General features: G+C 45.2%; 1 protein-coding gene across 1 annotated transcript in view; it reads left to right on the top strand.

Annotated features, from left to right (window-relative positions):
• DNAH12 (dynein axonemal heavy chain 12) overlaps positions 1-16803 on the top strand; it is a 168684-nt gene that overhangs the window by 109067 nt on the left and 42814 nt on the right. Inside the window, exons 49-57 of the mRNA XM_088472684.1 lie at positions 1542-1718; positions 5266-5397; positions 5480-5569; positions 6917-7057; positions 7920-8161; positions 8842-8989; positions 11232-11377; positions 11556-11770; positions 16355-16547. Coding sequence (XP_088328810.1) covers positions 1542-1718; positions 5266-5397; positions 5480-5569; positions 6917-7057; positions 7920-8161; positions 8842-8989; positions 11232-11377; positions 11556-11770; positions 16355-16547 — 1484 coding nt within the window. The remainder of the gene's footprint in view (positions 1-1541; positions 1719-5265; positions 5398-5479; positions 5570-6916; positions 7058-7919; positions 8162-8841; positions 8990-11231; positions 11378-11555; positions 11771-16354; positions 16548-16803) is intronic.

The following is a 16803-nucleotide window of genomic DNA, read 5'->3' as shown; positions in this document are numbered from 1 at the left end:
ACTTAGGGTCTCATTCATTACAGATCGCTATTGTGATCGCAACTGCAGTTACGCACGGTCTCACTGCGATAATACGCTAATAATTGCAATCGCAATGCCGTCGCAGCCAAACACAAGGACGCCCAATTTACCTTACACTCATCCGTAATACTTTGCAGACTTGTGAAACCATTGGTAACATCGAGTACAATCGGAGCCTCACGAACACTTGCACAAGGTCTGACTCTACTCAAAAATTGCTAACCTCATCGCACGCAATGAAAGCCACAGTGTAAGACATCGCAATGGTTAATTTATGCACACCCCTGTAACGGCGTTCCAACTTCCTTGCACGCCTGTGTTTCGCTACATGTTTCCTGGACCACAGCCTTCTTCCTCAGGCAGTTGGGCAGAGAATGAGAAGTAGCTGGCTAAAATAGGAGAGTGAGGGGCCTATTCATTAAACATAAAAATTCTCTGGAGATAATTAGCTTTAGAACTCTCATGGAGTTCTAGCTAATTATAGGTGGAATTCATCATTCCACCTCTCCATAAGTATCTATTCCGAAAAGCTGTCATTTTTGCGAAGACAGCTTTTCGGGAAATAGATACTTTTCCCTGCCTACACTACCTTATCCTATCTGGAAACAGTGCTGCGCATGCGCTGTTACATCTGTAAAACCAGCGCATGCGCAGCACTGGCTACAGATGCGTTAAGTTTCGTACCCCCTCCGCTCACCTTCCCCCCCCCCCCCCCCCCCCGACTTACCTGTCCGCGCAGCAGCCTCCGGCTCCGTCCTGCTGGTCTGTCATGTGATTTCCCAGCAGACCACATGACAGATTAGAAAAAAAATATATATTTTTTTTCTTTTTCTAAACTTTCTTGTGCTCTGCTGGGGAGCACACATGTCCGACCAGCCTCCGGAGCCTGAGGACAGAGCAGAGCGCCGGAGGGACTCGTCGGGGGACCTGCACACACTGATACAGGTAAGTTTCACCTGCTATTCGCCACCTCACAGAGGCGAATAGTAACTGCATCAAATTCCGAAAATTTATAATTTTCGGAATTTGATGAATACCATAATTTCCACATCCCCATACTAATGTATGGGGAGTGTGGAAATTAACGCTGGGGAACTTAGCAAGGAGATATCTGTGATATCTCCTGTGCTAAGTGGCTACATGAATACCTAAATAACGTTATTTAAGGAAAATGTCCTTAAAAACTTTATTTTAGTGTTGATGAATAGGCCCCTCAATCTTAATCTACTCTCATTCACTCTTCTATTTCAACCAGCAAATTCTCATTCACCTCCACTCTTTCAAAGAAACGCGTCAGTAAATGCTCCCTCTAAATAAATGAAAACTACCTTTCTATATGCAATTCGAGGGCTTGATATCAGAGGCAACGTCACAGGCTGCAACTCAGATACCATACAGACAGCAAATATCGAGAATTCATTATTGGTTATCTTTGACAAGTAATTGGATGTTATACCTGACCATAGGTTCTCTATTCTGACTGTTCAGAGAATGTTTAGGAATTTTTTTCTTATTTACAGGTAATAGAAAAAGAGTCAGCAGAGGTGGAAGCAAAGAGTAAAGTAGTTCGCGCAGATGAAGAAGTGGCCACTCAGAAAGCTAGTGAGGCCCAGGCCTTGAAAAATGATTGTGAAAGTGAACTTGCGGAGGCCATACCAGCCCTCGAGGCCGCCATGTCTGCCTTGGACACTTTAAAGGTAAGGTTACTGTATCATTCTTATAACTGACAAAGTCACATCCCTACTGAGCAGCTCTAGAAATAAATTAGGATTACATAATAATAATATCTTCTTTAATTAACTAAATGAAAGTTAATGCTTAATCTTCCATTAACCATTATTATATTTTTAAATTAAACATCTGCAAAAATGCATTAGGGAAGACACGGAGATTGTGAACTGTGAAGTCAGATTAACGACAGACTGTTTCCTGGCAGCTCGATAATCACGTACAGAGGAGGCAGACCATTTGTAGGCAGAACCGATATTATCGTAATTATGGCCTATCATTTCATCGGGATGTAGTTTTGATCCTGGCAGTCGGGGTGCCGGCGGTCAGTATGCCGGCGCCGGAATCCCGACCGCTGACAGCACGACAGTATCTATTGGGGCTAGGGAGAGGGATAGGGGTTAGGTACTAGGGGGAGGGTTAGAGTTGGGCTGCAGGGGGTGGGTTAGGTTTAGGCTGTGGGGAGAGAGTGTTAGGTTTAGGCTGCGGGTGGAGGGTTAGGTTTAGGCTGCGGGGAGGGGGGAGTTAGGTTTAGGCTGCGGGTGGAGAGTTAGGTTTAGGCTGCGGGGAGAGAGGGTTAGGTTTAGGCTGCGGGTGGAGGGTTAGGTTTAGGAGTAGGGTTAGGTTTCGCCTGCTTACATCTAGGTGTTTGTATTGTAAACCAGTCGGGATGCTGGCATCGGGATTCTGAGCACTGGGATCCTGAGCACCAGCATCCTGTACTCAACCCATTTCATCAGGGCTGGTGTATACATTCTGGGATCCCTGGGAGCTTGGCACTGGGCTACAACATCATAGCCTAGCTCCACACCCGCAGCCCATTATAAACATGGAGGATGGACAGTTCTGCAGTGTCACAGGTACTAAGGTGCTGGTTGTCGCCCCTGCGTGTTAGCGGCTGGTGCTCAGTGTCTTGGCACTGAGTCAGTGGTGTAAGTTCAGCCCAGAAGCCCGGTGGCAAGTTATAATTTGGTGACCCCGTCACAGCCGCTGATACTGTAATGTAGCATTTCGCATGCAGATACACCCGCAGTTGCACACAGTATATATGCATGCCATGGAGGAGTGAGACAGAGAATTGTGGGTAAGGTGGGCGCCGGGCGTGACATAAGAAGCTGCTAAAGAGCGGCAACACCAAAGAGTAGGGACAGGCTATAGATAGATGGAGGTAACATCTGATGGTCTGACACTGAGCTCTCCACCAGTGTATAGTGGCTTCTCAGGTGCCAGGAAATGGTGCCATTTATTGGGCGTCCATGACGGAACACTCCGGGTACATAGTTACAGCCCTAAGTGGGGCCAAATTATTGAGGGCAATGGAGGAGGTGCCCCTTCAGTACTGGAGCCCGGCGGCAGGCTCCTCCATTGTCTCCCATAGTTCTGCCCCTGCACTGAGTTGACAATTTAGATACAGAATGATGGACATTATGTCACTCATTCAGTGTTATAGGCACCCACTTTAGTTTAACCTACTCGCCATTTTACAAGGAACCAGGGAATGTTGGTCATGAAATGACATTCTATTGAATATTGGTTCAGCCCACATTATGGTGGTGATTCAGAGGTGAACGCAGGTAAAGCATCAGGCGCAAGTGCCCTATGTTTTACCTCTGTGCATAGGTCTGAGACGCACTGAGAATGCATCACGGTGGTTACCGCCGGGGAGAGACATATCGAAATTGCATGGAGATCCATGCAATTTTGATGGGCGTTTCTGGGAGGTAATAGTGGGGGGGGGCTAAGATTCATGGGCTTGTCAGTGGGCCTGATTCAGAGCCGCTCGTATGCGGCCCCTCGTTCGCTCCGAGTGATGTTCGCACATCTGCGCATGCGTATGGGTTGTAATGCGCATGCGCCAACCAGTCAGTGCGGTCGGAAATCGTGTGCTTGCAAAATAGCGAGTGCCTGCTAATTTGAGTGACAGGATGAGGCGTTTGTGGGTGGTAACAGGGGAAGGTGCTTGAAAACGGGGAGTGGAGATCCGAACGCAGGCGTGCCAAAAGGTCAAAACGGGCGTTTTAAGGGTGTGCATAATTAACAAAGCAGCGTCATCGACCACGTCACTTGGTTGTCTTTTAGCCTGAACTGCTCGCATGATTGCGGTAGGAAAATGCTACCACAAGAATAGCGAGCAGTTCATACGCCTTTCGATGTACTCGATTAATCTAATAAATAGCGGAGATGACGTATGATGCGAGCGGCCAAGGGGCGTCTTTACAAAATAGCGAGCGCATGTTTCGGACGCTCGCTCAGACATAGAGGCGTCAACAGATCGCAAAGAGCGAGCGCTCAATTTAAATAGCCAGTCCCTTTTTCTGAACGAGCGAGCGCAAATAGCGTCCGGCTCTGAATCAGGCCCAGTGTCCGTGTCTGTGTTGCACTAACACCGGAGCCATGGACACTTGGACATTCTGCGCCTGCCATAGACCGGTGCAATGTAATGGTCCAGCTGATGGTGCCCTAATATTATTATTATTATTATTATTATTATTATTATTATTATCCTTTATTTATAAGGCGCCACAAGGGTTCCGCAGCGCCTTACAAAGTACATATACAAATGAGCACACAAGACAACAGTTATTAACAGTACAGACAATGCAGGACAAGTACATGATTTATAAACAATGCTGCATAACACCTAAATAAAGCAGCAGGGTGTCAGTAAGCAGTTTTAGGTGCCATTATAAATGAAAGTAAAAGTAAGGCAAGAAGAAGCACGTGAGGAAAGAGGGCCCTGCTCGCGATAGCTTACATTCTGAGGGGAGGGCGTCTTTGTACACACAGCGGCGGATTTGCGCCACAGCAGGTGGGCATCTCAATAGGATGGACATCAACTGTGGCATTAGAATAAAAACGCAGTAGCGGCTTCTAAATCGCCTCCTATGACTGCCTGTCAATGCTCTCCTAGTCTGGTTCCATATTCATTTATTTAGGTGGTATTGGGGTTGGCACCCTCTGAGGATAACAGGGATGCAGAGGCGTAGTCAGAACTTTGTGGACCATGTACCGACATTTTGATGGGGCCCCTTCTAGACTCCTCTCTCCACAGCTGCTGTTCATTTAATGCCCCATAGTAGTACCCTAGTTCACATGATACAACACAGTTCATATTATGTCACATTGTAGTGTCCCAAGTCAACAATATGCCACATTGTACTGCCTCTAGTACACATGCCACACAGATCCCCAAGTTCACATTATGCCAAACAGTACTTAGCGGGCAATTCCAGGAATCTGGTAAACAACTTTATGACCTGGACCCCATAGCAATGGTGCCCCCTGCACCCACTATAGCTACGCCCATGCAGGGATGTGATCATAGTTCAGCTACCTGTGTCATAATGCCAAGCATGTAGCTAGTAGACCATTGTTATATTGTTTTACAATGGAGCAGATCTCTGTCCAGAAGTCATGGTTCTTAGTGATGTCACAGGCCATGGAGGGACTTTCTCATTGGGCAGAATAAAAATACTTTGATTTAATCTCTTTTAACTGCTAAATATCTTGTGGTAGCCGTCTGATATCACCATTGTAAGAACTATGAAGAACCCCCCTTCGGGTGTGAAGCTCGTCATGGCAGCAGTTTGCGTCATGAAAGAAGTCAAAGCTGAGAGAATAAATGACCCGGCGGGGACTGGACAGAAGGTAATTGTGTTTTTGTAATAATTAACATGTTTTATATTTACAGAAAATAAGAGTTGGCTAATGAGTGACTCTTATTTTGTAGATATTGGATTACTGGGGACCCAGTAAAAAGGTTCTGGGCGACATGAATTTTCTAAAAGACTTGCGGGAATATGACAAGGATAATATTCCGGTAAGTTTAGTCAAGGCTGAGATTTGTTCATTGTTGCCTAATTATATATTAAACAAATTAATATTAATACAAAGAAAGATAAACACTAAGAGCCTGATTCAGAGATGGACGTGTCTGCGACTATTGGTGGCCACCCGTCTGTGTCAGAACTGAGACACCCACTTTCATCGATGCCGTAGTACTGCTTGGTGGATCTGCAGACATCGCCATCCGTCACACCATTGAAACTTGCACCAGCCCTCCAACACATTTTCAAAACACTTCTGTGTGCGGTGGGCGTCTGAAATCACAACTGCGACTCTGTATGAACTCAATCGGGACGCATACGCGTTGCTAATTACAGGCAGATGCAAAATAATCGCTCAATTTCGCCAACATTGGCATTGCATGCAACGGTGAGTCAGGTCCTAAAACACATGTTAGAATTACATGTAATCAGTGGCGTCCCTTCCCGTGGTGACGGAAGTGGTATGATTTACCGCCGAACCCCTGCCCAGCAGTTGGAATGCCGACACCAGGAGGCCGGCAGAGGAGGAAATCCTGATCGTCGAACGTAAGTATTAGCTAACCTATTTGTAACCCCCTAACCCTCCCTTAGGGGTGCCTAACCCTAACCTTCCCCCCCCAGTGCCTAACCCTAATCCCCTCTCTAAGTGCCTAAACCTAACCCCCCCTTCCCCACAGCCTAAACCTAAGTCCCCCGGGGGGGTGCCTAACCCTAATTCCCCCCTGGGGGTGCCTAAACTTAACCCCTCCTTCCACGCCGCCTAACCCTAAGTCCCCCCCGGGAGCCCTAAACCTAACCCCCCCGCCCGGCTGTCCGCAGCGGCGCCCGGCATCCCTTCGATCGGGATGCCGGGCGCCGGTCTCCCGGCATTGGTAAAATGACAGGCGTCTAGATTTAGACGCCTGTCATTTAACCCTCGCCGGGATTAGGCAGTCGGGAAGCTGGCTGTCGGGATTAGGTCCGCCGGCTTCCCGACTGCATACCGCAGTGACACCCGGTGTCGGATGTAATGCACTCGGCAAAGCTGCGTGCCGGAAAAAGGGGTGGGGCCTCACTGGTAGGGCATGGCCTCATGATTAGGGGGCGTGGCCTTGTGGAACGAACTCCCTTTGTAATCACTCCGGGTGGTCCCGGAGGTGCGGACTGCCACTGGGGACCACCCTGTCTGCAGTTCCGGCTTCCTTCACTGTGTCAGGAGCTGAGTGCTGCATGTAATGCAACAGTGTCACCCAGCTCCTGTCACTAAGGAGGAGTCGGCACTTTGGTGTGTCACCCCCACTCCCGCCGCACCCCCCATTTTGACGCCACTGCATGTAATCTCATTTCTATGTTTCTTCTAGGTGTCAGTAATGCAGAAGATCCGCAGTGAATATATCACTAATCCCGATTTTGAACCAGCTAAAGTAGTCAAAGCCTCTTCTGCAGCTGAGGGATTGTGCCGCTGGATTCTTGCTATGGAAGTCTATGACAGAGTTGCAAAGGTATTGGATGAGAATGGCGCTCTCAGTACTGTTACACTGACACCTGCAACTAATGTAACATTATAAATACAGTATGCTCCGCCTTCTGTTGTTCTCATTCTAATGACAGCTGGGCTCCATATATTCCCTTTACTTACTGGCATCTGTAAATGATACACATTCTGCTGGTAATACAATCCTGGTAAGATACAGACTGGTCTCGGCCAGCCTCCTGTGTGATTTATATGTGTCTGTAATTTAAAGTTACAGTTGTCAACTCCTGTCAGTGTCTGAGCCAGATGCTTGAATTTTAGTAATGTAGCGTTAACAGTGAGATTGTGCCACACCAAGGTGATATCTCTGTCATCATCCATGAAACGGACCCTGCTCCATAGCGGATCTCCATATCGCTTTCTCTTTTTGTGGCGTCTGCTTATTAGCACTTGTAAAAGTGTACTTAGTGCTTACACAAGTGCTTCTCAAACTCTGTCCTCAAGGCACACTAACAGCCCAGGTTTTAAGTATATCCATGCTTTAGCACAGGTGACTTGATTAGTACCTCAGTCATTTTGATTTAGTTACTTGTGCTGTAGTATCCTTATCCTTAAAGCCTGGACTGTTAGTATGCCATGAGTATGAAAAGCACTGACTTACACATAGCACAGGCTTGCATTTTGTGTAGTGAACCAATAATTAAAACGCAGCATCAATTCATCAGTAACATCACTGAAAAGTGGTGGAAGCAGTGACTTCATTGTTAGTAGTAAAATAATGTGTTCATTATCTTTTATTATAATCTGTTTGGCTAGCCGAATTAGAAACTTGCCCACTGGCAGTGTTCCTGAAATAGAAAATGTTGTATACAATTATGTGCAATTGCCAGGTGGTTGCTCCCAAGAAAGCTCGACTTGCAGAGGCAGAGCAGTCATTGGCTGAAACTATGTCCGTACTAAACCAGAAGAGGGCGGAGCTAAAAGAGGTGGAGGATCGCTTAGCGGCCCTGGAGGAAACCTTTCGGGAGAAAACAGAGGAAAAAGCTCGTCTGGAATTTCAAGTAGATTTATGTGCTAAGAAACTAGAAAGAGCTGAGAAGTTGATAGGAGGACTCGGAGGAGAAAAACACAGGTCAGAGTGGACAATTTTTCTATCTTCAAACTTTCATTGTGACAGGTTAAGGTATCTTTAGATCTTATATAACTGCAGGTAACTACGTTGGTCATGGAAACCTCAATATATCAGTAAGCAAGGTAGATCTATTATAGAAGAGGATGCAGAAATTGGAGGCAAATTGTTCTTAAAATGGTGTTAAATTGCCCCATATTCTACCGGTATTTCCTATAGATCAGGCCTAGCCAACCTGTGGCTCTCCAGCTGTTGTGAAACTACAGGTCCCCAGCATCCCCTTCCACCAATCAGCTGGTAAGGCATGCTAGGACTTGTAGTTTCACAACAGCTGGGGAGCCACAGGTTGGCCATGCCTGATCTAGATTATTACTAATTATTATATGGCGTTAAATTACCACCATTACTTTTAGATAATTCCTAGCCCCCTTTGTTTTACGTGCAGTTACTCAGTTATTTACCACATCTTTAAGGCCATTTTATCTTCTCTTTCTGTATTTAGTAATTTAATCACTCTACTGTCCACCAAATACACCCCAATAATTACCCCTCTAACAGTCTTGGTGAATAAACTTTTGGGCACCTTATCCCAGGACCTTGCACTTACAATCTGTAGGACCTGTATAGATCCATTAGTGGTTCTGCCTGCTGCTTGTCTAACTTGTCTAGTTGATGTTATATAGATGGTCCAATGCTGCAGACTCTCTTCAGAATATGTATGATAATTTGACTGGAGATGTCCTTGTATCAGCTGGCGTCATTGCCTACCTGGGTGCCTTCACCGCTGGCTATCGGCAAGAGTGTACCAAAGACTGGAGCAAACTGTGCAAGGTGAATGTTCTGCGTCTTTTTGTTTTGTATAATTAGTCATTGATCAGTCACATTCTTGTGAAATGTTATGTTGAAATTAATGATTGATTTGCAACCATTAGGCCTGATTCTGAGTCACACGCAAAATGGCCATAAGAGCAGGAAGCTGGGGCAACCGTGCACTGTTTTTTTTTTTTCAGAGCTGCAGCGTCATCATTCTTATTGGCACTTGCACCTGGCCCATGCTGGGCACCAGAGATCAGTCAGAAAAGGGCTTCCCTTCGATGTGTGCCTAGAGTAGGACAGAACACTAGCTACAGGCCCACGATACTCCCCTGAGATGGATCTCTTACATGTGACCGCACTATTGCCACCCAGTTGCTGCCCAGAAATACCCATTTCACAAGATCAATCCCAATCAAAATCACCCGGAGATAGGCAAAAATGCATAAATTCGCTTCTGCATATAAGCATTTTGCTAAAACCCACTTTTTGCCATCTTATCTGGAGTTGCGCTTGGCACCAAATCGGGCACCATTGTATTTACATTTGTTGTATTGTGAGCTTAACAGTGACTTATTATTATTATTCTTTATTTATATGGCGCCACAAGTTCCGCAACGCCTTACAAAGTGCATAAACATAACTAAACAAGAAACCAGCGACTTGCAGCATATCCTTGTCCTGTATTGTGCTGTATTAGTGATTATAACACTCAAATTAATCATCAGGGAGTCAGCAATAAAGTTTTAGGTGCCCTTGCGGGGAGTAATGAGTATAAGAGAGTATAAGGAGAAGCACATGAGGGAAACGGGCCCTGCTCATGAGAGCTTACAATCTAAAGGGGAGGGGCAGAGAAACAGGCGTGACACAGATGGGGTAGACAGGGAGGAAAGAGCATGTAGTAGTGGGTTAGGATGAGAGCTGATAGGCCTTGATGAAGTAGTGGGTCTTGAGAGCCCAATTGAAGATTTGTAGAGAGGTGGAGAGGGAGAGAGTTTCAAAGGTAGGGAGCAGCACAGGAAAAATCTTGGGAGTGGGAGGAAGTAACCACTTGGCAGGAGAGACGGTATGCATTTGTTGAGCGAAGTGGACGGGCAGGAATGTGAAGGGAGATGAGGTCAGAGATGCAAATGGGAGACGATCAGGTGAGGGTTTTGTAAATGAGTGTAAGAATCTTGAATTGGGTTCTGAATGGAAAGTGGAGTCAGTGTAGGGCTTGAAGTAGAGGGGAGGCAGATGTAAAACGTTTGGAGAGGAAGATGAGCCGAGCAGCAGCATTGAGGACAGATTGGAGTGGAGAGAGGTAGGAGTCAGGGAGGCCAGATAGCAGGAGGTTACAGTAGTCCAATCTGGAGATGAGGGGATGAAAGTTTTAGTAGCATCCAAGGTGAGAAAGGGTCTAATCCTAGAAATATTTTTGAGATGAAAATGGCAGGACTGCGAGAGGTGCTGATTGTGCAGTTTGAAGGAGATGTGTATTTGTTGCCAGAATAAATACTGAGGTTTATCTAAATATTCTATACTGATGCCCAGGGCTGCCAGCAGATCTATCAGGCCCTGGTTCTAGGGGTTACGTCCAAGTGGGTGTGGGCTTGGCCCTGCCATTTTGGAAATACCGGCGCCCTCTTTACCTGCTGCTCTGAACTAGAGATGTGCGCGGACCCCCATGTTTTGGTTTTGGCAAAACCGCCCTCAAGTGTTTTGGTTCTGTTTGGGATCTTTTTAAGATTTAGAAAAACAGCTAAAATCATATCATTTGGACCTATTTACATGCAATCCAAAACACGAGATCTGGTTTTTATATTCATGTTCTGAACTCACGTCATGATCCGAGTTGGGACTTTATTCTACTCCAAACCCCAAAAGTGATTTGAGCCGGGACTCTGTTCGACTAGAAACTCACAAATTCTGGTGTATTCAGTATTCAGCATATCTCTACTCTGATACGCTGAAGGGACCTGGATCATGCCATCTTGGGGACGTGGCTGTGCCTACTCGGAATCCTGGGCTCCCATGCAGGTCCTGCCGAGTACTTTGTACCAGCATCATCCCCTCTAATATCAGAAATACAGAGTTCACAATGATAAAATTCTATTGACAGGAGAAGTATTTAACATAATTCCGATGCTGCCACACGTTACCAAGGCTACCTCAAAATAATGTATTTAGGAATCTCTTCATATTTTTGGTGTATGATAATTTCAACAAGCAGATTAATATTTAAGCCTTAATGTAGTAACTCATATCATTTTAATTTCAGAGTAAAGGTATTCCCTGCTCTGATGACTTTTCCTTGAGTAAGACCCTTGGGGATCCAATTAAAATCAGAGCCTGGAATATTGCTGGATTACCAACAGATATCTTCTCCGTAGATAATGGAGTCATTGTGAGCAACTCAAGGCGATGGTATGTATCGTGTGACTCTCAGGAGATGACAATAGTTATAATGCAGTATTGTGTTTCTAAGGAAAAATAGTTACTATATGGTCTCAGATCGACTTAAACATATTTTTCAGTGGTCTGATTTTAGTAATTGGGTTTATTTTCCCGCAAATAATAATCAGATGTCCCGTTTATAAAACAGGCCCTTAATGATTGACCCCCAGAGCCAAGCTAATAAATGGATAAAGAATTCAGAGAGAGAGAACCAGCTGAGTGTGATCAAGCTGACAGATTCCGACTACATGCGGACTCTGGAGAACTGTATCCAGTTTGGGACTCCTCTATTGCTGGAGAATGTAGGGGAAGAACTGGACCCATCACTGGAGCCATTGCTGCTGAAACAGACATTTAAACAGGGTATGTCTGACAATGCGTGTATACGTCACTAACCAATGAGGACTAAAATCTGTAATCTCTCTGTCTGCTGGTATCTTTCCATCATTATTTAAGCATGCTATTCTAAAAAAATAACACAATTCTGACCCAAACCCTCTCTCTGAAATCTCCCAGCTCCCATGCTCCTCCAAGCTATTTGAGAGACTTGCCTAAACCCGCCACTTTCTTGACTTGCACAACTTACTGTACCCACTTCAGTCGGGCCTTTGTTCAAAACACTCCACAAAGACTGCATGGACTAATGCCGGGTACACAATGGAACGATGTCATTCCGATTTGGCCAAATCGGAACGACATATCATGCAGTGTGTATGCATGATATGCGCACTCCCGTGGTTGCATGCGATATCTTCTGGTTTGAAGTGCTGCGCATCAAACCTAAGGATATCGCATGCAGCGCCATGCATGTTAATAAAGGACAGATCAAGTGTTCGTTCCGTCCTACATTAATCGCTGCAGTGTGTACCGGCAATCATACAATGTCCATGGTGTCCCTGGACATCGGTACCATTGCCGGTCGCACAAATGTGTACTCACATTAAGGTGATGAATGATTTAAGAAACTTATCCAGAATACGCACATGTTTCACACAAGACACTACAAAAACTCTAATTCATGCGCTCATTATCTCCCGCATTGACTATTGCAATAGTCTCCTTATTGTATCCTAAACAGACTCTCACCCCTACAAACTATTTTGAGTGCAGCTACGAGGCTGATCTTTCTCACAAAACGTTCCTCTCCTGCTGCTCTGCTATATCATTCCTTACATTGGGTGCCTGTTTTTTTACTAAATTCAATATAAAGTACTTATACTTAAACATAAGGCTATTAACAAAACTGCACCGACATACATCTCTTTGCTTATCTCAATATATCTCCCAGCTCAATCCCTTCACTGCGCAAGATCTGGATCTCTTATCCACACTCATTTACCTGCTCCCATTGCTGGTTACAGGACTTTTGTTCTGGCTGCTCCCACTCTGTAGATTGCCTTTCCATGCACAACAAGACTGTCTTGTAGCCTCCAAACTTTCCCTGAAAACTCACATTCACAGGGAAGCTTATCAAATCCCCGAACCACTCACATATCATCAATAAACTACTCTACCCCATTACCTGCCCTCTATACAGTCCACACATAACTTTACATATGTTCTCTTTCCATACATACAGGCCCGCCAAGAGCCGTGGTGGGCCCGGGTAACGGGGCGTGGCCTAATCGTGGGAGGCATGGCCATGCTCCCTTCCCGAAAAAACAACAACTTTGCAGCGCCGCGATTGGGGGGGCGCTCTGACCCCCCTCAGCCCTGCTCAAAGCCAGGGGGGAGCGATCAGTGTGATCGCTCCCCCCCCCCACAGGCATAGAAGACTGCTGTGGCTGCTGCTCAGGAAGCCCGGGTAATCTGTACCTGCCTCCCCCCCCCTCTCGGCGCCCCTGCATACACACACATCCCACTGACCCCAGGCCAACATTGCTGTGTGACTGAATCATCAGGGCCGCAAGCTTTGTGGGGGCCCCCAACAATGCAACTGTCACCACCCTTCCACGCTGTGCCACTATACTGCCAATAAAGCCGCGCCAGGCCACTATGCTAAGCAATGTAAAAATAGAGTTATAACTGTTATAGTAGTTCTTTTTCAAATAACTTGCATTTAAAATGGGAATGGACCTCCAGTATATACTAATACAGACTTATAATGGAGTATTTGAATAAAAACAAATATGTGTTTGTGACTCACTGTGCTATGCGTGACAACGCTGCAAACACAGCAGCACGGTCCCGACTAAGGTGGCGGTTGGGACACTTATTTCCCAGGGAACCAGCCTAAACACAGACCCAGCAGCACACAACACCGTGGTCTATCTATGCCTGTCCGCACAGCAGGAGATTGCAGCCATCACCCTGCTACACTTCATCAGCTTCATCATCTACCCAGAGATGTGGCCACAGTGCATGCTGGGACGGTTAGTTCTGACTTCATGCACTGATTGTGAAAACTGCACATACAGATCTACAAGTCCCATGGAAACTGGCTCCCGACAGTAGACATGATGTAATACGCTACTGCCGGGAGCCGACCAGGTCACGGCAATACCTGCTGCAGTGTGAGGGCCCCCAATGTGTTTGCAGAGCCATAACTACGGCTCACGACGCCCGGGGCAGGCCACTCCTCCTCCATGTGATATCACATGAAGGGGGCGGGGCTATGAACACCGAGCATTACAGCAATGACCGGAGCATCCTCAGGATGTTAGGGCAGCGATGTGCAAGTCTGAAGCGTCTTAGGCATGCTCCAGGCGGTACTGCTGCATAGATTCCAGCTGCAGGCTGCCATTCTAGGCATCCTGCTAGTCAAATACAGGAGCCATGGGTGAGCGGCAGTGCCACCCCTAGTAATGGCCCTGAGTGTGTGGGCTACTGGGCAACTGCGTCATCCCCCCCCCATGATCTGCTCCTGTTATCCATACAGTCCACCAAGAATTTTTGCACTCTGGCTTGACCAATATGCAATATGTAGTACTTATGCTTGTGTATCACTGCTTATTTCCCTATAGGGTGTAAGCTTGCAAGCAGGGCCCTCTTACCTCTTTGTATGTATGCTATTATCCAGTCTTGTTTATTAGTGTTTTGTTCCCAATTGTAAAGCATAATGGAAAATGCTGGTGCTTTGAAAGTAAATGTTAATAGAAAAATATTTATTATTAAATAATAATCTTCTGTTATGTCAACTTTCATTGTTACATTTTTCTAATTCTATTGAATGCTTCTATCTGGGGCAGATGAAGGTAAACTTGTCCTTATGTCTGTTTTACGTTTTGTTTTGTGCATGATGCATGTAACATTAAAAAAGCACCAATGTGTAACTGATATGGCTGTTTATAGGATTATTTTTCACTGTCTGGCACTTGTAGGTCATTAAATTACATACTGCCTTCTCCAGAGATACTGATGTACTGATGCATTAAATAATAACAACTGAGGGTCTCGTGTAAATGTAAACTCAACACTTGAATTTAATTGTATTTACAGTTACTAAGTTGATGATAATTACATGACACATCTCTTCTAATACTATAGAGAGGACTTCCTATCAGGTTCTCCTTGGTTCCCCACCGCAACATGGACTAGCCTGATTTTTCAAATGCACAGTTTTTGCAGAAATGCAACTGCATGACTGCCATGTACATACATACGTGCAGGTGCCTGCTTGACCAAAGACCATTTACAGGATACAGTTGCCGATAGGATCATGCAACACAGCAAAAGTAATAACATTACTCCATCTGCCATGCCACTGTCAGACATAGTCATGTTTTCAATGGTTTTTTTTGCGCACTCATAAACGTGCATTCCTGTACAGAGTGTGATACAACAGTTCTAAGGATGTGGAAAAATCAATTCCTTTCTAGCGAGTAATAAGGCACCATATTTATATATATATATATATATATATATATCTATCCTTCAGCTCATGTAAACATCTCGTCGTACAACAAAAAAATTTAGTTTTTGCAATTTGGTGCAGTACGAGATGCTTGGAGGCTAGACAACACTCAGCAGCCAACATCCAAATTATTTTAATATATTACACCCATAATGTCACCACAGTCTTGATGCGGGAATCTACACACTTTCCCATACAAAGCAGGTACAATCTTTAAGCAACAGTTATATAACTTAACATGCTGCAATATGCTAGGTATCTGCACGTTTGCTGTGTTCTCATTGACCCTTAGGGGCAGATGTATTAGTTTATGTGGTCTGCCCCCAAAAATAAGTATTCCCTAATGCCGCAATTCAAGGCAATAAGGAATCCTTATTCAGCTGTATGTATTATCTTCAGTCGCTGGAACAGGGGCTTCGTTAGGACCCCGACCCGGCGTCAGTAGAAGTAAAGTGATCACATCCATGATCACTGATTCACTTTACTTTCTACTTCGGCCAGCTGCTGCGCTACTACGCATGTACCGATGTCCAGCGACGAATGTGCGAGCGGACAGCAGCAGGGAGCTCCTGATAAATTTTGCCAATGTAGCCGAGACCAAACCTTTGGCTGCTTCTGCTGTCAGAAATAGAGGGCTGCAGCAGATATTGGATATACTGTATCTGCTGTGGTCCCCCCATGGTATATCCAGGAGATCCTTAATATTTATGGGTACCCCTTTCATGGGACACGTGGCAAATATTTGATAAATAGGCCTCTTTGTTTGCATTAAAGATATCTTTTAGGGGCTGTATTATGACTCTACGGGGTCTATTTATCAATAAATATTTGCTGCATATTCTTTTTGGGGGAATACCAGCAAATATTTAGTATCCCTCAGATGTATTATGCTGTTAGATTTACCAAGCTCCGTAATGCTTTGCATTCCGGAACTTGGTCCCCGCAGCTTCCGCCATCTGAAGATGGCATAAGATGCTGTAGCCTACGTATGTATGTAGCCTATATATCGCAAAAACTACAGAGAGAGGGTTTCATAACGTTCCCTAACACACATTAGGAGTTTAATGCATTAATCTGTGTTTTGTTATTTACAGGAGGCATGGAGTGCATCAGACTCGGAGAGACAATTATTGAGTATTCAAATGACTTCAGATTTTATATAACGACTAAGCTCAGAAATCCGCATTACCTGCCAGAGTTGGCAACAAAAGTGTCACTGCTCAACTTTATGATCACCCCCGAAGGTCTGGAAGATCAGCTACTTGGGATTGTTGTGGCCAAAGAGAGGTTGGTGACCCTAATTATAAGTTGTTGTTTTTTTTTGGGGGGGGGGGAGGGGGGTATAAGTGCTGTGTTGGTTGCAAACATATTGAAATAATACAACTCTCATGTCTTATACTGTAAACAAAGACAGACATCATGTCTGTCTTTGTTTACAGTATAACCAAGTAAGTTTTCTGCTGTTTGGTCATCAGGAGCACTGTTTTATGACGTTAAGAATAATTTTATCCACGCACAGACAATGTTTTTTCTTCTGCTCATG

Source organism: Taudactylus pleione, unplaced genomic scaffold (genome assembly GCF_031769625.1).
Source record: "Taudactylus pleione unplaced genomic scaffold, aTauple2 ptg000128l, whole genome shotgun sequence".
NCBI lineage: Eukaryota > Metazoa > Chordata > Amphibia > Anura > Myobatrachidae > Taudactylus > Taudactylus pleione.
This window is presented reverse-complemented; position numbering and strand designations above follow the sequence as displayed.